General features: G+C 40.4%; 1 protein-coding gene across 1 annotated transcript; it reads right to left on the bottom strand.

The window, feature by feature from the left end:
* Nucleotides 1–19,793, bottom strand: SLC30A5 (solute carrier family 30 member 5). The gene is made up of 16 exons (XM_082075775.1): nucleotides 19,531–19,793; nucleotides 19,178–19,300; nucleotides 17,277–17,343; nucleotides 15,906–15,991; nucleotides 14,397–14,484; nucleotides 12,601–12,688; nucleotides 10,171–10,247; nucleotides 8,889–9,059; nucleotides 7,957–8,245; nucleotides 7,383–7,591; nucleotides 6,231–6,388; nucleotides 5,460–5,589; nucleotides 4,079–4,304; nucleotides 2,487–2,713; nucleotides 1,045–1,173; nucleotides 1–434 (listed from the first exon to the last, which is right to left on the bottom strand). Exons 1-16 carry the CDS (start codon nucleotides 19,602–19,604, stop codon nucleotides 264–266), a joined length of 2,313 nt encoding a protein of 770 aa, XP_081931901.1. The 5' UTR covers nucleotides 19,605–19,793; the 3' UTR covers nucleotides 1–263.
* Nucleotides 19,794–21,652: the final 1,859 nt, after the last annotated feature.

Raw genomic sequence — 21,652 nt, 5'->3', positions numbered from 1 at the left:
CAAGTTGCAAGAGTTCTGTTTAATAAACACCAAGTACAGTATTTAAGATTTCCATTATTTTCACATATACAGTAAGTGTTCGAGTCCATCTTATTTCCTTTATAATAGCATCTTGATCCAATTTTAATAAAGAAAGTATGCTTTAAAAAAATCAAATATATAGTACATTTGTTTCTGTACATGTTTGTGCAAGATCTTCTGATGAAAAAGTAATACAAATATGGAATCCTACAGCTTCACCATTTACATCTCCTCTTTTTGCATCACATGATGTAAGTACCATCTTTGTAGTATTTCATGGATTCCAGTTGCTGGGTCATTGCAAGGACATCCTGAAATCCTGTACTGAGTCCAGACATGTGCTGAAAATAAGCCTCCTTCTCCACTTGGACAGTTAGGTTGTTGACGCCAGCATCTTTCAAAATTGCTGTAACCTGAACAGAACAGCACGGTTAACATTAGTATCACACCTTATATGCACCTCACAGTAACTTGCAATATTCTGACTCTGAGATACTGTAGCTTAAAAATATATCATCATAAAGAACTACATTTTCTGGAAAGCAGAGACTAGCTTCAAGGGTATGGCATGGCTTTGCAGCTTCTGGGTAATTATCAGTGTCTTGCATAAGCAAAATAAGTTATGTCTTTAAGAAAAAGAAAAATCCAAGGCAGACTGGTATCAGTAAGCCAGTTGCAAACCCATGCTTAGCATCCAGATATCCCTCATGTTTACTGCCTGTTTTGCAGTGTGAAATTCACCTCCTCCTCCTTTTCTCAGAGCAGATGTAGTGCCCCTTTCAACAGTGAGAAAAAAACCAGACTTTTGTTTTGTTTTGGCAGATGTTTCAGCAGACTACTCGTTAGGCAACTAATTCCTGGCTAGCAGGCAAGGGGAAGTACAGCATTAGTGACCAGCTCTGAGACAGTAACTAGCAGTTATAGAAATAATCACAAACAGCAGCTTCAAGCTTCAGTCTGTGGCTGAAAAGCAGCTGCAGAGTGAGAAATGAAGACATTAGGGTCTAAAAACCTTGTACCTACCTGCTGCACAATTCTCTGTTCCATCACATCTGATACCACTTGCACATGTATTGTACCCGCCACAACGCTTGCAGAGTGGCACCAAAAATGAGGATCTCTGTAGGATATGACTCCCTCTATTTTTTGAATCTGTAAATAAATTACATTAGCAACAACTAATTTAAGAACACATTTAAAACGTGTGTATGTACATTGATATTGGTTGCATATATTTAACAGGGAAACAAAGCTGTATAGCAAAGTAGCTTTCCAGCTAAGGCATATACAGAAATATGTAGTATTGAAAGGTCACCTTGCTACTACTGTCAAAGACTAGAAACTAAAAGTCAAACTAAATGAAAAAACCAGCAGAGTGCAATGCAAAACAGGATGAGAAAAAAAAATCATTCAGTGTACATATCACAATAAAATCAATGGACAGACCAACCAGAAAGCTTGCTGGATATTTAAACACTTCTAGGCCATCTGTTACCTGACTATCCAGGATATGCAGCTATTTAGTTATCATAGCTGGATTAAATTCAGAGACATAGTATCTTTCCATAACTTATCATTTTTTTGAAATTTATCTTTGTACCAGTTCTGGCTGGGATGGATTAACTATTTTTTCACATCAGCTGGTGAGGTTCTGTGTTTTGCACTTGTGCCTGGCAGTTTTGATAACATACTGGTATTTTGGCTGTTGCTGAACAATGCTTGGGTGCTGCCAAGGTTGTCTTTTTCCCACTCTGCCCTCACCCCAGTGAGCAGGCTTGGCGTGCGAAAGAAGATGGGAGGGGACACAGCTGGGACAGAGGACCCAAGCTGGCCAGAGGGATATTGTGTCCCACACCGCATCATAGGACCACGGGATAGTTTGGGTTGGAGGGCACCTTAATGATGATCTAGTTTCAAACCCCTCTCTGGGTGGGTATCTGAAAGCAGACGCCGTACTGCAGCAGACAGGAAGAGAATGGACTAGAATGAAAGAGTATTTAGAAAAAACAGCATTTCTCCTGTCATCTCACCTACTGTGAACCAGCATGCCCTTCGAGTTATGAATAAGTAAGAAAACCTGCAATTACAGGCTCAAGGTACAATCCTGTAGCCTGAACTGTACACATCAAGTTTAAAAATGGCACAAGCTTTTGGGAACTGCTATGTTACTTTCTTAGTACTAAGTTCCTTTCCCACAGTGTCACCATACTTGTCTGTAATCCTGAGCTACCCATAAAAGCAAAAAACAGTACAAGTTTTTTTTTTTAGTTGCAAACCAACTTTAATCAGTGGAAATTCTAAACCTGTCTCATCTCTGCAAAACTGATCTAAAAAAACTTGAGCCATGAAGTTTTCTAAGACAACGGAAGCTGTCAGACTGAACTACTTGAGTTTAATAATTATCAAGAACAGTTATAGCTTTGTATATTTGTATATGAAAACATTTAGATTTTTTTTTTTCTGACCTTTTCTAAAGCAGCATGCAGATCTTTCTCCTGTTCTGGAGGCATCCTCAACAAAAGCACTTGACAGGCATCTTTCAATAGTGGGATAACACTAAGAAATATCAGCGTAGCAATAAAGAGAGAGCAGAGCGGATCAGCTATGAGCCATCCAAATTGCTGAATAAATATTGTGGATATGATAACACCAACACTGCCAAGAGTGTCTGCTAACACATGCAGAAACACACCTGAAAACAAAATAAACCAAGTGATTAGGTTGAACAGTTCTGTTTAAAATATGTGTACACGTTCAACAGAGGAAACACAGTAGGGTTCATTAAATATAATGAACACCCCTCAGGCAACTATCTGCCTAACTGGGTGCAAAATGAAACAAAACATACAATTTTTCCAATGTTCAATTACAAAACAATGTAAAAAAACAAAGCAAACACAAACACAAGAAAAAAAAAAGTTACACTCTACAGTGCAATGATCTAGGCAGGCATTCACAGATTAAACCAAACGTGACTATTCTTTAAATTGTTAGTGGGATTTTTACTATATAGCTTAATCATTTAACTCTATAGGGAGGGACTCATTGATCCTTAACAGAAGATAAAAAAAGATCAGTGTAAATGCCTTGGCCTGCTAATGTGGACAGATTTTAATGCAACATTTGTTTTTTGTATGCCAACTCTGCTCCAATTTTATAAGAAGGTTGTCGATCTGCTACTGCTGGGAGTATTCCTTTATACTGTTTTAATGGTGGGTAGCGTTCTCAGTGTAAACTCAAAGGGCACAGGAAAATAATCTTTAACTATTTGTAGGATTAGTGCTCGTTAAGTGTCAGCATTTGAAAGAATGTTGAAATAGTTAAGAATATGGGCAGATTTCGCAAAAATGCCAGAAAAAGAACAGCCAGCAGAATTAAGATGTAAAGTAACGAATGAAATAAAAAAGCTTATGCTCTGACATGCTTACGCAAAAAAATGGGATCTTTTATAGATTTTTTTATAAGCCAGGCAGCTGGTAGTTCAACAACCTTCTAATTACCGAGGAAAAAACTCCAAGTAGTAGCTATGCTGAAATTTTTAATATAATTATCCTTCTTAGTTAGATTCTGATTTTAAATTTGAAACACAAATAGGAGCATAGTCTAGACTGTTGGTCTGCATTTTTCTTATTGCCTCCCTCAGTGTTTTTACCACCAGTTGTCACATAATACCTAGAAGCATGGTAATATCTTTACAGATAGAGATCTTGTACTTTCATTTCCAGATGGAACTTAGAACCATGAACTTTTACGTTCTTTCAATAAGGCTTACAATGACTGCTTATTAATGTTAATGAAGAATGCAAATTGATGCTTTTTACAGGGTACTACCCACATCTGAGAAAGCCAAGCAAAGAAGTATTTCAAGTTCTGTTTCTTCAAGTTAAACTATTAATGAAGAAACAGTTCGAGAAATTCACATATATGACATTAGATGGCTGTTAGATGACTTCTGGAGATTTTAAGCATTATGCATAGTACAGGGTCTGGTTCTGAAAATCTTCAAAGTCTGCTGGGAATCACAGACATAATTTCTGATTCAACAATCCGTACTCACCTCTCATGTTGGTGTTCATGCCTCCCCCAGAAGGCGCGTGGGAATGGCCGTGGCTGTGCCCATGGTCAGCATGGGAATGGCCGTGTCCGTGGCTGTGGCTGTGCCCATGGTGAGAATGGCTGTGATCGTGCGAGTGACAACCTCCCCGAGACGCCCCATGGGAGTGCGCGTGGCTGAAGGCACAGATACCAACCAGGTTTACGATCAGCCCTCCAACAGAGACCGGCTGTGAGAGGGAGAAAAGTCTTTAACATCGCTAAGTCTTCCCAAGAGTTCAAGTTCATTTTCTAGAACATGGTAACCAGACACAATGTATGCTTAATAAAGGAAAAAACATGGAAGCATTAACACCAACAGAACAATTATTCTAACATGGGTTCCTCATCATATTCATTTCAGTATGAAAGCTGATTTCAGAGGAATTTTCTTCGCCTCTCTCAAAAAAAAGTGATTATCCCTAACCTTCCCAAAAACCCCATGTAATAACCACCACCAAAATGCAAAACCTAGTATCCACAAATCAGGGCAAAAGAGGAAATCTAGTTTTAAGAAGCGGTCATTGGTTTTATTTACTTCCAAAAAGAGATGGAGTGGTTTGAATGCAAGTTTTGCTTTGCTTTTATTGGAAAAAAAAGTTTATGTATTGTATCTAGGACACATACACTCATCTAAAATTGTACTTAAGTGAAGACAGCAACTACTGCTTTATTGGTTGAGCCGTGCTTTCTATCTGTCTGTATATTTTTCTGCTCTTCTCTTGAAAAATGAGAGAAGTGTAAGAGTAATTCCAGCTAATTAAGGCACTACAGAAACCCTGCTTGGGGGTTATTAGACCTTTCCTATGCAGACTTTGCTTCTCTTGAGGGATTAACCCCTTCCACCACAAGGAAACAAAATCAGTAGTGAAAATGAAGTGAGTATTGCATATTAAAAAGAAAAAAAAAAAAATCAGGCCTCAATTCCAGCAATGTGCATTTCTATTTGTGGCTACATAAAAATCTCTCTCTTTGCTACTGAAGAGAGCAGGAGCACACAAATTTAAGTGTATGTGGGGAAGAAAACAAGTGAAGCTGGAAATGTGAGAGATGAAGGTTTGGATTTGTAGAATTCCATCTAAAAAATTAGTTTGAAGAAAAGAAAGATCACCATCTAAAACAATTAGAGTTGTAACATTTTAGAAAAAAAATCCAATTTAACTGTTATAATTAAATTACACTTACCCCTGTATATTTTCATATTTTAAAAAGTCAAGGCACGGTTTAGACCTTGTGAGTACCCAACTTTAGTCTCCTTATCTTTTTTTTTTTTTTTTTTTAATTAAAACCAACATAAATGAACCATTAACTGCTGAACAACATTCAAACAGAATGGCTAAACTTACCGTTAGCATATTTGTATCTATGTCTGGAGGATCCACCAGTCTGGCCACTGATTCCATGAAGACAAAGAAAGCAATTACCATCAGAAAGAGGCCGTTAATAAATCCAGAGAGAATTTCTACACGTCCATACCTGAAAGCAAGCATGTACTTCTGAGAACGAACAACTGGTACTCTGAACAAATTGCAAAGTCATAATAAATAAAGTTACAATACATTTAATAGAGCATTAAGTTTGCTTTGATTTTTTTCCTCAACACCACAAAATCCTGCCTTAATTTCTGGGTTATTTATTTCTGAACAAGAGGTAGCTAGTTTGCAACTGTCCACACACCAACAGTGTAAAGCTATAATAATCTATTTTTTAAAAATAAATACTGCCCATTCAAGGTTTCAAACTGCTCAACTTCCACGCAATTTAACCATACAAATTTTGATTATATTAGCACTATTGAAATCCTCATATAAACACTGACTTGCAAGACATTTTTGTTTGACAGACACACACATACATAGAGCAAGGCAATTTTTACATAATTTAACAGTGATAAAGCTTTATTTGTGGAGGTAAATGAAAATCACATTTCAGGCACTTTTTTCCTGGGTAAGAGGGGAATAGCATGAACACAAATGGAACAGAAAAGACACACAGCAAAAAACCCACAGAAGCATGCACCATTAAAATAACCTGAACATATCTTTATGGCAGAGCACTTTGAAAATGAGCAACTAGAATAATTTTCAGACAGTCCTTAAAGAACCTAATATACGTACCCATAGGAGAATATGCGAGTTGCTTTCCATCTTGTCATCAGAGCTGCAAAAAGTCCCATCACTAATGCAGAACAATCAAAAAGCATGTGAAATCCATCAGAAATAAGACCAAGGCTATTGGTCCATACTCCATAAAAAAGCTCCACAAAAGTGAAAGCCTAAAACGAAAGAGAGTTTGAATTTTTCCTTCAACATTAACTAGTAATTGAATGTCTTGGCAGCTAGCAGGAAACTCCATAGGACACTTGATAGTTTTTCAAGGTATTGTTCAAAGTATTTCTAGACCATTTTCTCTCTTCTCCGACCAAACAAAAATAACCGATACATTCCAAGTCTATGAAGAGACATTTTTGAACCTACACACCACAAAAGCCTCAGACCTAAGAAAAGAACCCCCCAAAGGAACAGATTTTTAATTTAAAATTTTAAACTGATGTTGTACAAACAAGTTTTAAGCATTTTGTTATTAAGCAGTGTAACAACTCTGATCTGATCTGTTATTAGTGTAAAAGCAACCAGTAGGTTGACTGTTTAAATCTTCCCTGCACAATTTACTACTATTAATTGGTCTGCCTATAAACTTTGTTTCCCACCTTTCATAACTCATAATGGAATTCCTTAAAGTCACCATGGATACTTCAAGTTCCTTTCCATATTTTCTTGGATAATTGCCAAAGAACAAACAGAGATCCTTGCAAATGAGGTTCTATCAGTCTTGCTTACTGAATGATCTTTTCCTATCTGAGAAAGAATGAAGCTAGAAATAAAACTGGCCAACTCCAAAACGACGCTACTCAGTCCCACACTTACTATTTGGTGTCCCCATCCTTGAAGGACTTATTAGTTTCAGCTCACCCGCTGGTAATATTGAGATATCTCAATCTTAAATATACCATCATACAAGCAGTTAGCTACTGGTATAGTTGTTACACACAGAAACACTGCCACACTGTGACTACAAATCAAAGTGACCTGCCGCCCACTGTAAGATTAGCTCAGGAATCTTCTACTTTAACATTCCATCTACTCCATCAAGGGTCACTTTAAAAACAATCAACCAGGGAAACCTTTTAAAGAACAACTCTTCTTACTGTACTAAGTGTGTACTACTGTGATTTGGTTTGAAAAAAACCAAAAAAACCATGCACTTACCAGATTTAGGCACAAGAAATAGAAGATCTGCCTGGAATCATACTCCTCAAGGATTTGTTTCAGTGACTCCTTAATAAACCGAGGTAATGACTGAGAGCTCTGCTGTAATGCATCACCCATGAAGTTATAGAGAGGGGTGCCTTCAGGGGAATAGCCAATAAGGGTACCCTTCTGCCCTTTCCTGGAGGGGGAGGACAGGATATTGGCAGCTGCAAGGAAAGTATTGAAGTTTTTGTTGCTGTTTCTAAGCTTCACAGCTATTTTATAATGTGTTTTAGCAGCAATCAAAGCTTACATGAGATTTGCAGACAGCAAAGTGATTGTCAACTTTATCTTGAAGTTTATCATTAGATTTCATTGCTATGCAAGGTTAGGTCATCACTTCCACAACAGAACAGATTACTTTTTTTTTTTTTTGTAGACAGACAGTAAAGGAGCAAACAGTCACAGGCCCTTTTTACTCACAAGAATCCATAAATGCTCATCCAAAAGAATACTGCACACATCCACTTTCTGATGGGCTTCTCAGTCACACAGACAATAGATTTATTAAAAGATAAATAAGAGTACGTACATAAAATGAAGAAGACAGCACTCACTACCACCCCTCCAGAAAGAACATGCTCTGTGCTTTCATGGTGTGGTGGCTTGTTCATAGCTCGAAGCTGGTCTGTTATTGGATGTGTCCAAAAATTGCCAAAAAGCAGTGCACTAACGAAAATAAGAAAGGATCCATATCGGGCACACGTGGAAGCTTCCATCTTGACAGAGCATATCGATTCCATGTAGAAATCCAGGATCACAACAAAAAAGATGACTGTTACAAAAGGCATGATGAGAGAAGACCAAGACTCTACTTTACTCTGCAACAGAAAATACATTTCAAACAGAATTGTTTGCCATTAGATGTGATTTTACATACAGCATTAAATCTAGTTAATTTTCATTACAAATGTTTTCAGCTATCCATTGAAACATTAATACTTTTATACTTTCAATGTATTAATATAAAACCAATTTTCCAGCTATAGAAAGACACATAAAGTGAATATGCACTACAGTACCTAATTTTAAATACTTTCATGTGTTTAAAAGCAATGCCATACGCAATGCCATGTTTGCAATGGTCTACTCTTCCTAAGGCATAACGAACACGTTTTTAAATTACAATAATCCACTCCTCAGGAACAAAAAGCCCAGTATTTATTCATTCATTAATACTTGTGCAATGTTAGTATATGAATGTAGGATATATCTGAGCCAGAAAGATGAAATAAAGTTATCACACAAAAGAGGGTATTATGGTATCACGCAGATATACGCCAAAATATAGAAGAAAAATTTCAAACAGAGCTTACTAGAAAAATAAACAAGGCAACTCTGGTAATTTTAAAGCTATTATAACGTAAAGATTTAAATTGCACTATTATGAAGAAAAGATTTAAACTGCACTTCACAAGCAGAAGCAATACAAAAAATTATTTATTTTTATACTTGCTATCTTACCTCTGTTGTCAGAGAGAGAACAATGACCCATGGGCACAACAGAAGCACAGAAACAAGATGAGACAAAGCCTGAAGACGCTTGGCTCCACCTACATCTACGGAGAGTTTTCGGGAAGCCATGTGAAAACCAACCTTACAGCACAATGCCAGTACCAGAAGCAGTACTCCTCCCTGGAAACACAGAGGGATCCCGTTAGCCCTTCTTGACAGCTAAATACCTCACTCCAAACAAAGGGACACTTACATGAAAAAAGATTAAACATGCTTTCTTTAAGTTATCAAGAAAAGCCAAAGACAGGATACTTCCTCTAATTGTTACTCTAGTTATAAACAGTAACTGAGCATACATGGTTACACCTCAGCACTATTCACAACAGCCTAATATGACCTGAAGTTTAAAATCCTCAAAGTGTGAATTGGTAGTGAACAGCATACGAGGAAGAAGAAAAATCACACAAAACTGGGTTTCCCATCTTCCATTATTAAGAAAGAGTTGAAAGTATAGGTAAACCTCAAAAGTGTAACGTCATCTTGGTCTCTAATCCTTGCATATCCTTTACATTCACTTACCTTTAATTGCACCATATTTCTTCACAATATTTTCTTCCACAGTTGTTCTATAAATGAACCACAAGATAGACAAGCAGCACCTCATCTCCCTGAGATCACACTTGCTTTGCGCACAGTTAACCCGTCTGTCTAATCATTTGATTTATTTTTATGTTAATAGTTTATCCGCTGCTCCATATATTTTTTTTCCTACTTTAGTCCTCAATGCAGCCACTTTAGCAACAAGACTAAGCTAACAGAACAATTCCATCAGCCAGCTCAATCCCATATGGTAAGACTTTGATACACAAGTCATTCATGTAACCTATTATAATGGGACTATACTACTGAGAAGTATCAGAAACTGTATCTTCAAATACAAGCACCTAACATAAAGGCAAGACTGGATAAAGATATAGAAGCAGCAACAAAAGACCCCCAAAGTGAGGAAGAAATGGCTTAGATGACAGAATACTTCACGATAATTTTAATGAGACTTTTTAGGTTGCGCATTGCAGCAAAGTCCTTGTCAGATACACAATTTGAATACTGTATGGTTTGGCTTGCTGTATTGAAGCTGCTCATAATCAGGTTGTAAAAATCAGTGATAGTTCAGTTCCAATATGGGGACGGGATGTTGAAAATTTTGATTCAGGCTTGGATTAGCTCTGAGGTGGTGAAATCCTTACCTACAAAACTTAAACATTAACCTACTAAAAACAAAGTTACTTACCTTGTGATCTGCAACACCTAGGAAAGCAATGATTGTATACAAAACATGGGTAAGAGCACTGTCATGATGCCCCTCAGCTAAATAAAAACATTAAGGAAGAGTTTCAATTGATTTTTTTTTTAAACCAAGGAAAAGGTAGAGGTAGCAGAAGACCACAGAAAGCAGAAGTAAGCAAACTGAACTTTAAGGTTTGCCAGATCCTTAAAATTCAGGAAAGATGAATATATTTCCACAGAAAATAAATAGTTAAAAATATTGAGGGGAAAAAATTAGTGTTTTAAAACATGAGAACATAGTCACTTTTAAATACTAACAGCAGTCTTCATATAGGTTTTACGTTGGTTTTGGCAACCAAACTTCAAAAAATATACTCAAAAGCCTTAAAAATTAGATTGATTTTCACTAAAAGCACTAAAACAGTCAGGTGTCTGAAATATATGTATCTTTCCAGTTTCTAATTATTTAAACTTTAGAAAAAAAATAGTAATTTACAAGCACAATGCAGCAAATATTAAAATAATGATAGCTTCTGGAAAAACTACGAGAGTCACTTGAACAATGAACTTAGTCACTGAAAACTCAAGGGGTTAATTGATACTACTATACCATTTGCATGTGTAACTCCATGTTTTCATCCTTCCTTGAGGAAGTTTACTTGGCCCTTTTTCACTTTCACAAGTTCCTGCTCCTGGGTCAGGGCAACGCCCCAGTATCAATCCAGGCTGGGGGATGAAGGGATTATTGTATATCGGGCTGCATCAAAAGGAGCATGTCGAGCGGCTCGAGGGAGGTGATTCTGTCCCTCTGCTCTGCTCTGGTGAGACCCCACCTGGAGTCCTGTGTCCAGCTCTGGAGCCCTCAGCACAGGAAAGACACGGACCTGTTGGAGAGGGGCAAGAGGAGGCCACAAAAATGAGCAGAGCCTGGAACAGCTCTGCTGTGAGGAAAGGCTGAGAGAGTTGGGGTTGTTCAGCCTGGAGAAGAGTAGGCTCCATGGAGACCTTATTGTGGCCTTCCAGTACTGAAAAAGGGGCTTATGAGAAAGACAGGGACAGACTTTTTAGCAGGGCCTGTTATGACAGGACAAGGGGTAATGGTTTTAAACTAAAGGAGGGGACATGAGGAAGAAATTTTTTACAGTTTTTTTAAATTTTTTAAAAATTTAAAAAATTTTTTAAATTTTTTTAACTACAACTTAAAATCTATAGCTGTGTCCTAAGTCATCAAAGTAAGCAATGCCATTCTTTTGGTGTAAATATCAGTATTTAGATAAAAAAATAAAATCTTATTCTATAATATTCTCAAAAGATAACATTCCTATAAAGAAAAATGCAAGCATATTTAATTATGTGCACTGAACTTCACATTCTGGTGAAACACTGGCACAGGTTTCCCAGAGAGGTAGTCAATCCCCCATCCCTGAGGACATTCAAGGCCAGGCTGGACAGGGCTCTGAGCAACCTGATCTAGGTGAAGATGTCCCTGCTCATTGCAGGGGGGGTTGGACTAGATCAGCTTTGAAGGTCCCTTCCAACTCAAACTATTCTATGATTCTATGAATCTTTCTGAATATACAGAAAAGACTGCCAGCCAGGCTGTCAACCATTTACTGCACACATTTAGGCTACAGCCATTACGTCCTGAATTCCTAAAAGAAAAGGAGACTTATCAAAAGGGCTTTGTATGGGGAAATAGCAGAAGATTTGGCGAGGAGATTAGTCAAATGTAAATACACTCAAGTGCCTTGCACCTGTCTGTAGAAAAAGCACATGGACCACACTAATTGTTTTACTGACCTTGTGTGCTTGATGAGTAGAACCTCTGTGTTAGATAACATAGGCCTGTGAGAAACTCTAGGCACCTTATCACTGTCTGAGATTCCTGCTTTGTTGTGAGAAAGAGCAGGAGGCTGCACCTGCCTGAAGCCTTGAAATACAGGTGAGCTCAGCAGGCCTGGCGATCTTCCAGCAGGGCTGAACTGACCAGCGCCTGTGTCCCCCGCTTGTGTTACCTCTGCCTGGGAGCTTAGCTGTGGCGTCGGAGATCCCCCAGTAGAGAGGTAACTAAAATAAAACTTGCTCTTTACAATGCATTTGTGGCCTCTGGCTCTTCTTGTGACGTGCCTGTGTATGTGTATGCAGGCTTCTAGCAATCCTAAGTGGTCTGATATGTGCAAATGGGCCGGGAGCCTTTAACTACAACTTAAAATCTATAGCTGTGTCCTAAGTCATCAAAGTAAGCAATGCCATTCTTTTGGTGTAAATATCAGTATTTAGATAAAAAAATAAAATCTTATTCTATAATATTCTCAAAAGATAACATTCCTATAAAGAAAAATGCAAGCATATTTAATTATGTGCACTGAACTTCACATTCTCTATGGTCCAGTAATAGCAGGCACTTGCTCTTACACACAGCAAGAAAGGATACGATGTTCTGCTATTTTAGCCATGAGGTCATCATTATCAAAGAGCAGTAAGCAGATGACAGCTATGATGAAAAATGCAGCACCTCTTGTCTGTAAAAAAATAAAACAAAACACACAACAAAAAACCACCTCAAATATTTTTATAATGTGCTGTAACAGATTAACACAAAAAAAAATCCAGGAAGTTGTTTTCCCTCCCTGATCAATGTAAGCATATTTTAGTTCAGTATGAAGAATGAGGAAAATACCCATTCTTTTTTCAAATGACCTTGACAATATAATTTTATATTTGTTCTAATTTTCAGATTTACCAGATAACGCAGGCCAAATCACTACTCTAACAAGCTAGAAGCCTCTATCTTATGAAGTTCAAGTGTGATTGCTTCCTTCTTCATGGTGTTTCTGCTTGCCAAAATACACAGCTACTTAAGCCTGATGATTTAATATCCTGTAGCATTAAGGAACTATAAACAAGATCTATTGGACAAACTGTAGAATTTTGCCTTAGGGAAAGTAAACACTAGAGCACTGTATAAAGAGCTCTGCAGTGCTTTTGTGAGGAAGGCAGAGAGGTAGCTATGAAATACCAGCTCCCAGAGCTTTCACCACCCTGACTTAAGACACTACAATTTTGGTATTCATTATCTTGGCAAGACACTGAGCTCTACAGCTAAAGAATACTGCTACAATCCATCTTCCAAAGCCAAATACAGCTATCACATCCTCTTTGGAATGCCAGCTGACTTCTCTTCACCACAGTTCACTTCATTAAGCTGAAACATTCAGAGGACAGGGGTTTTGCTCCCTTGTTTTTGTGGACTTAAGATACTCAGCTTTACTTCCAAGAATGACACACTACGATACAGAACCTCTCTCAAGCTCTACATCTACCCTTTGGGTGGTTGGCGGGACAAAAGATTTGCCTTCTAGATGAGGAGCTTCATGTTGGATGCCCATAGCATCTCAATTTGAGGCAGGGCGTGTGTAGTGTCAGAGCAGATGACTGCTTTTCATTCTAAGGCCACCCTAAAAGCAAATAGGGGACTCCAGCAGCAGTTACAAGACAAATTTCAAAACTCGCAGCCTGAGGTGGCATCAAAGCCAGACTTCCTCTTACATAGGAAGTACTCTGGCCTTGGGTATCTTCCTCCAGCTACCACTGGTTTTGAGTTAAAGTGGCCAAGACTACTAGGTGGTGGGACGAGCTCATTCCGTTCAGGGGTGATTAGGCACCTTCCAAAATTGTGTGTAATGCAACTTGGACAAAGGATGTCTCCTCTGATTGAGTGAAAGACTGGGCCCATGCATTCAGCACACATAAGCTCTTGCAGTCATTAAAGTACTTAGATAGCTTTTTGGCAGAAAAAAACCCAAAGTATGTGAAAAACTACAGATACTGAAGAGACTAGGCAACGATCTGGAGGCTGTATTGCTGGACTTCAGTGCCTAAAGACCAGAATGACTACAACGCACACATCTCCTTTTGTCAGTTTGACCCAAAAATTCCGTTACAAAGAATGCTTACGTGCAAATATCATTCTCACGATCCTTTTGTGCCTACAAATAGAAAATACTTCTCAGGTATCTGCAATGGCTCTCCAAAAGCTCCTCCCAGTTTCCCTCTTAATGTCATATTTATTATTTCAAGTAGTACACCTTCTCATTTCATCACTAGCTAAGCTAAAAAAACAACACAGTTTCTATGAACACAGGTCTGAAACACTGTTTGTTCGAGGTAAAGAAGTACTTGAATTTACATTCAGTATTTTTTACATTTGGTAAAATAAATTTTAAATACCTTTGCTGGTCCTCCGCCTGAGCTTGTGAACAAGACACTAAGGAGTGATATCACAACCACATCGCTGTGTTCAAACAGCAACAGTGTCCTATAAAAAAGCGAAATAAACAATTATGTCCACTTACTAGGAGTTTACTTACCTTACAAGCTTGATACATGCTATTTCACCTAAAATTCAATGACGCAGTAGTCAAAGATTTATCCTGTGATTCCAACAGGAAGTTTAAATAATTTCATAGGATAAATGCAAATCTATTTGCCTTCACCAGTAACAGTACTAGCTGTGGACAACCAGATATATCACAAAACAGAGAATGTTCTGACTCAAGGAACAGATTAAAATTATTCTTTTATAGATTACTTTAAATTGTACTTTCTTCCAGTAACACAACAAGATACTAATTTGCTCAAGACGAAATTATTATTACCATTACAACACCCCCTCTAAACCAAAGTTTCTGGCTCAAAGAAAGAAGAGGTCCTATTCTATTGTATTACAGCCTGTTTATTGAGATCTTGATGGTCTAGTAGTTTATGCAACATCAGAACCTCTTAGTTGCTGCAAGTAAGAAATTCTAACTGGTACACTATCTCTTTTAGACAGAAAAGACTGACTAATAGGCTATATTGACAGCTTTCCAGAGCATAACATGAAAATAATAATTCCTGTCAAGATTACCAAATGGTTCTGCCATTCTCTGCATAGCCACACAATGTGCTATGGCCCATGTTCCTGGTTCTGTTTGGGAAGACTGACAGCATCCACAATACAACATTAAGGAATCTGCTACTCGCAGGTATGCCTTTTGCTCAATAGAGGACAAGACTTCAGTATCATAAAATGTATCATTTAAGGCTTCACCTTCCCCTCTCTAACGAAAGATGCTAATACATTAACCTCCATTTTTGGAAGTCTAATGTTATTCTTTCATTGTCAGTCAGTCAGTACTGCTAACAAACAGCACAAGTGATTTTACATGGAGTACACGCACTAATGCTACCCAACTCCAACACAGCACAGGCATACAACCAGAAAAAGCAATGCTCTGTCACAAATGCAGAAATTTATTATGGCCCCCTAGCACAGGAATACAAGTGGCTATCACCAGCAGTCAAGCCATGGACTTCAAACAGTCAAATAAAAAATGTGGTTTACATTAATAAGACTAGGGAAACCATGAAAATGACAGTCAGTACAGCAGTCAGTGAGCTTGTTAAATCACTCACATCAATTGCTTAAATACTCTCAAGAATTTTACTGGCATCTTGTCAAAGAATCAATTAAGAAAATCACAAGTTCTACACAAAATTCTATGTACCTTTTCCCAAGCACAACCGAGTTCACAGGGAAAAGCATAAAGATTCATTTAAAATTGCAAAAAATAAAGCAAGAAGCTGGCTTTATGGACTAACGGACACAAAACAAAAAACAAACGAGGAAGACAGGAAAAGATCACAAAAAAATATCTTAAAAAGATAAAACATTCTTTACAGTAAATAAATAATTACCTCAGTGGTCCACAAAGAGTAAGGCCAAAAAACCACAAGAGCGAAATGATACATCCCACAACAGCATGCTTAAAAATTTTGATCCACTACAAAAGAAAGGTATTTCATTATCATTTTCTCCACAGTTTCAAAATAAACACCCCATTATTAGCATTCTTTAACACAGTAGCTGTAGAAATAGAGGGGAAACCAAATGCTCTGCAAGTTCTGCAAAATTTTGAGTATGATTATCTTCTTAACTATTCTTCCAGTAAGTAAGGTTTGGACACATTATGAACTAGATTTCTTTTCTACCAGAGTACTAGATTATATAGCATAGTCTGAGATCTCTTTAAAAAAACAGCCTGGAAAAAATGCTGAAAAAAATGCAAGTCCATTTATCTGTCAAAGACGCTGTTTATTTTGTAATCTATTTTATATATCTGATAAGCATACGTAAAACTAGGTAAAACATCCAAGATAAAGAGACCAAGACCTTAAGTCTACAAATACTTATGTATGTGTTAAATTCTTTCTTCAGGAAACAGGTTATAATTCAGCTATTCAATACATTATTAACTGTAAATGCAAGATTTTTAAGAAGAGTAATTCATTTTGGAAATATATTAAAGAAGAAAAAGTGCCCATCACAAAAATCACATCTTCAAAATCCAGAATTTTAAATTTTTTAGCAAGAGGGAAATCATAAATTGAGAGATTTTTCTGAACATGAATCAAAGATGAAATGTATTCCTGTTCACACTTTAAAGTAGTTGACATTTGGAACATTTTTGAGGCTATCCTTCAGATTCTCTCTACTTAGCACACACACTGATGACATCGTGCACGCGCCAAGTTTTTGTGCACACAATTACATAAAACCGAGATGAATATGGAGCAGGTGAAGAAAATTAATTTATTACAAAGCAGTACATTCCAACCCGGCCCTCCTCTGACATCTTTAGACACTGGGAGCTCAAGAGAGGTCTGAAGAGCACAGACTAACTCCCCATCACAGTATACCATGCAGAAAGCACTCTTTTGGTGGGAAGGACATGACCGAAGCACTTGAACATTCCGGCAGTCCTGAATTCAACCTCAGAAACTGTCGAAGTTGGCTAAATAGACTAAACTCTTTTTGAAAATCCAATCCTCAAAACAGAGGCTCGTATGGAGCCAAGGACCAAGCTTTTCAGGGTACTCTCAAAAGGCGCTGACATAAGCTAAAAATGCTGATTGTTTTTTACACCACACTAGAGACGAAGTTAGTTGCACACTTCTGGAAGTTGCAACCACATCTTCCAAGCGAACCAACCTTTGTTCTGTGGCAAAAGCCACGTTGTCAAGAATTATCTACAAAGATGTGAACCATTATTACATATGTCAACTCACCTGACGCTTTGTTACAACTTTTCCGGAAGAAAATGGTTTTTGAAACAAAACCATAAAAATTGCAGACCTGTTAAAAGAAAAAAGTTCTCTATTAGTGTGTTAGCAGTCAGCTTTTTATTCAAATCAGCTCTAAATAACTAGGTATCTCATACGAGGCTCAGCTGGCAAAACTGCTTCCTCTACATTTTACATTAAAAAGCCACATTGATCACACTAACTGGTTTTATTTTCCCTGTTGCATTACATGTGTGAGATACCAGTACAAAGGTGATAGTAAGTGAACTTCAGTTCTGGTCAATTTTAAATGCAAGTTCTTCAGAGAATGGCTAATGAGACATCTCCTGTGATTTACTAAAATCAAAGTAACCGATCTCAGAAGTTTTCAGGAGAAATAATACTATTTCCTTTTCATTAGCAAGATACATCTACTCAAAGGCTTACTCACATATGGAATGCTGAATACAGTCTTGTTAGAAATGGTGAGAAACACCATGCATCTTTCTCAACTGGGATAAAGAGTAAATGATGGGGAAGAACACTATGGTGCTTGGGAACATGCAAGTCAGATGCCCAGAAATGTAAACAAATTTGAAATAAAAGGAAAAAATGAGGTTACAAATATTCCAACTCTGACAGGTTTACTACAGAAATCCTCTTCCACATCATATAAGGCAAACATGAAGCATGATTCTGTCTGCAAAGGTTGTTTCTATATATTTGCTATCAGTTTCTACACTTTTCTCCATCAGGGAAAAAGAGCAGTTGAAGCTCATAAGAACTACAGGAATGTAAATTATAAGGAAGAAACTTGTCTTTATACCCTTGTTAAGACAACTTGGACACACCTGAGCTTCCTGTGATCAGTACTATCATGGTATGAACAATATCAACGCAGCAAAACCATTTAAGTTTCTTGAGGGTAGAGGCTTTACAGAGAGACCTGGATAGACTAGACAACTGGGCAATCACCAACCGCATGAAATTCGACACAGGCAAGCGTGGGATTCTCCACCTGGTACAGGCTAATCCTGGTTAAACATACAAACTGGGTGATGAGAGGCTGGAGAGCAGCCCCATGGAAAGAGATCTGGGGGTCTGCGTTTGTGGCAAGTTGACCATGAGCCAGCAGTGTGCCCTGGCAGCCAAGAGGGCAACTGTGTCCTGGCTGCATCAAGCACAGCATTGCCAGCCGGGCAGGGAGGTGACTGTCTCGCTCTGCACTGGTGCAGCCTCACCTCCAGTATTCTGTGCAGTTTTGGGGACCTCAATATAACAAGGAACATCAAACTGTTAGAGTGTGTCCAGAGCAGGGTGACCAAAATGAAAAAAGATCTTGTGGGCAAGAATGAGGAGCAGCAGCTGGGGACATTTGGTTTGCTCAGCTTGGAGAAGGCTGAGGGGTGATATCATCACAGCCTACACCTTCCTCACTAGCAGCAGGGGATGGGGAGGTGCTAGTCTCCTCTCTCTGGTGACCAGTGACAGGACACGCAGGGATGAATTAGGAAGAGGTTCTTTCATGGAGAAGGTAGTCTATCACTGGAACAGGCTACCCAGGGAAGTGGTCATGGCACTAAGTCTGTCAGAGTTCAACATGCGTCTGGACAATGCCCTTGGTCATATGGTTTAGTTTTAGGTAGTCCTGTGAGGAGCAAGGAGTTGGACTCCATGATCCTTGTGGGTCCCTTCCAACTTGAGATATGATTCTAAAATCATAGTGAGCAGAGATATGAAAGAAAAACTGCTATGAACAGAGTATTTCCTGGATCCACTGCTACGCCTTCTCCTCAATTAACCTATAATAACATAAGGCAGGGTACAAGCCTGATGCTGACAAAGACCACCACAGATGAACTGTGCCACGGCAGCAGTGGACAAGGCTCCAGCCCCTACACACTCACCCCAGCTGCACTATAAAGATAAACTGCACGAGGTGGACTGCTTTCAGAAGGTCGTAAGATTCAAACAGTCCCACGGCTTTCAGAAACTTGGTGAAGCACAGCAGCACGATGTACCGGGTCAGCCTGGTAAAAGGAGAGAGGGCGCTTTGAACATGCGGCCGCGCACACGCCGCCCCCGGGCCCAGCCCCAGGCCCGGCCCCCCGCCGCTGCCTCTCGTTCCCCGCGCCCCGCACGGCAGCCTGCGGAGCCACATCAGCTGCCCCCCAGCCGCGACGACGACAGGAGCACGGCTCGGGGCTCGCCCGAGGCACCCTCACCCACCGCAGCGGCCGCTCCCCCCCGCTGCCGTTACCGGGCGCTGGGCACATCCACGGGCCCCAGCAGGCCGCCGCCGGCCAAGGCCTGCCCGCTGTACTTCTCCTCCATGCCGGGGCGGGGGAGCGGGCGCGGCCCGGCGCCGGTGCGAGGGAAGGAGTGCGAGCGCTCAGGCGCAGCGCGGCCCGCCCGCCCCGCAGCGGCGCCACCTCATCGTGCGCGGCCCGCCGGCCGCCACCGCGGGAACGGAACCGGGGGAGGCCGCCGCCGCTCCGCGCGCAGGCGCCGGCCGCAGTGCGCAGGCGCCGCAGCGACGGGGCGGGGAGACGGGATCCGTCACGTCCGCGGGGCACCGGAAGCGGCGAAGGGGCGCGGAAAGGGCGGAGCGGGGGCGGTCGCTTCCCCTCACGGGGGGGCGCCCCCACCCCTTGGGGCGGGGTTAGCGCCGGGCCGCGCGCGGGGGGGCGGGGCTCCGCGTCCCGGGCGGCTCTGCCCGCCACTGGGGGGCGGGGTTGTCCGTCCCCTGCGGGTCCTGCCCTGCGCCCGGCCTGGGTGTCAGGTGCGAACAAACACCACAAGGATGATGAAGGGGGTGGAGCATCTCCCATATGAGGAAGGGTTGAGAGACCTCGGTCTCTTTAGCTTGGAGAAGAGGAGACTGCGGGGTGACCTCGTTCATGGTTATCAATATGTGAAGGGTGAGTGTCACGAGGATGGAGCCAGGCTCTTCTCGGTGACAACCAATGATAGGACAAGTGGCAATGGGTACAAACTGGAACACAGGAGGTTCCACTTAAGTACGAGAAGAAACTTCTTCACAGTGAGGGTGACACACACTGGAACAGGCTGCCCAGGGGGTTGTGGAGTCTCTGCAGACATTCAAAACCCACCTGGACACATTCCTGTGTAGCCTCATCTGGGTGTTCCTGCTCTGGCAGGTTGATTGGGCTAGATGATCTTTCAAGGTCCATTCCAATCCCTGACATTCTGTGATTCTGTCATTCTGTGAAATTGCAGGTGAAACTGAGCTTTGAAAATGGTAAAATACGCCGCACATATTCTGCAGGGGGATTCGCCACCTGTGTTTCGTGACTGGCTCTCCCAACCCATACTGGAATTTTCTCCATTACTGTGGTTAAAGGCAGCGTGTTTGTGGTCACCTCGTCCATGGTGCGTGCAGCTCTTGCCTCATGGTGGTTCATGTAGGTTGCTGTAGAGCAAGGAGGTGTCTGAAAAGGGGGCTGAATCACAGTGCCAGAAGTACACTGCAGCTGGTCTATCTAATAAAATGATGATAAATACCAGAATGTGATTTTTGCAGGGTACAGGAATTGGATGGAATAGGCAGCAGGACCTGGCTGTAGTGTGTTGTGTCACCACTTTCTGTCTGAAGAAGTTGGGTCAATGTGTAGGGCCTTGCAACTTGTTTCTGTTAGGAAAAGAGGTGAACTATGGAATTGCATGGGGTTTTTTTGTTTGCTTGTTTTTGATGGGATTCTCTTAAATATTACTATGTGCAAAGCCTTGTTGTCTTGATGACCATCAGGAGAGGATTTCCCTGCTGATGGCTCCAAGCCTGTAAGTGTTTCCACCAAAAATACATCCAGTTTTTTATGTTTTCTCAGGAGGATTGCTGCACATCCTTCAGTGAGTATGTCTTTTTTTTTCCTTGCACCTCAGCAGTCTGGTGTGGTCTGAGTTTCCTAGATGAATTTATGATTACACAGATTGCTGGGGTCAGGTTTTTTATTTAAGACATACCAACTGAAATGGAGTCCACCCCCAGCAGCCTGGTGATTTGGTGAATGAACAAGAAACCTCAGCATGTGTGCCTTGTGAGTTGCCTGAGCACTTTCATTGCTTTGAGTAACCGATTCTTGGTGCTCCTGCCTGTAGCAGCAGTAACAGTCAGCCTCCCTGCCTTGATAGCCGCACCTTTTGGACAAGGCATCATCATCACCATGCTTCTACCCAAGCCTGGTCTTGCTTGTGAAGCTGTTGCATGGTTGTTTCTTCACGCACGCACTAGGTTGCTTAGGATTTTCTGGTAACAGTCACGATGCTGGGAAGTCCTTCACAGTGGAGAGTTCCGGTATTTATCGGTGAAGTGCCTGGAACCCAGCTGGTTTCACCCCACCTCCAGTGTATCAGCAGGGTCT

The sequence above is a fragment of the Streptopelia decaocto genome (genome assembly GCF_964273445.1).
Source record: "Streptopelia decaocto genome assembly, chromosome: Z".
Lineage (NCBI taxonomy): Eukaryota > Metazoa > Chordata > Aves > Columbiformes > Columbidae > Streptopelia > Streptopelia decaocto.
This window is presented reverse-complemented; position numbering and strand designations above follow the sequence as displayed.

What these genes read in the sequence shown, in the direction of transcription:
- SLC30A5 (XM_082075775.1), bottom strand. Translation starts at nt 19,604, where the DNA reads ATGGAGGAGAAGTACAGCGGGCAGGCCTTGGCCGGCGGCGGCCTGCTG. An exon ending in TGCTGTCTTCTTCATTTTAT is followed by an intron (nt 7,592 to 7,956) that starts GTACGTACTCTT and finishes CTTTCCTTGCAG; the next exon opens with CTGCCAATATCCTGTCCTCC. An exon ending in CATGAACACCAACATGAGAG is followed by an intron (nt 2,714 to 4,078) that starts GTGAGTACGGAT and finishes TTTTGTTTTCAG; the next exon opens with GTGTGTTTCTGCATGTGTTA.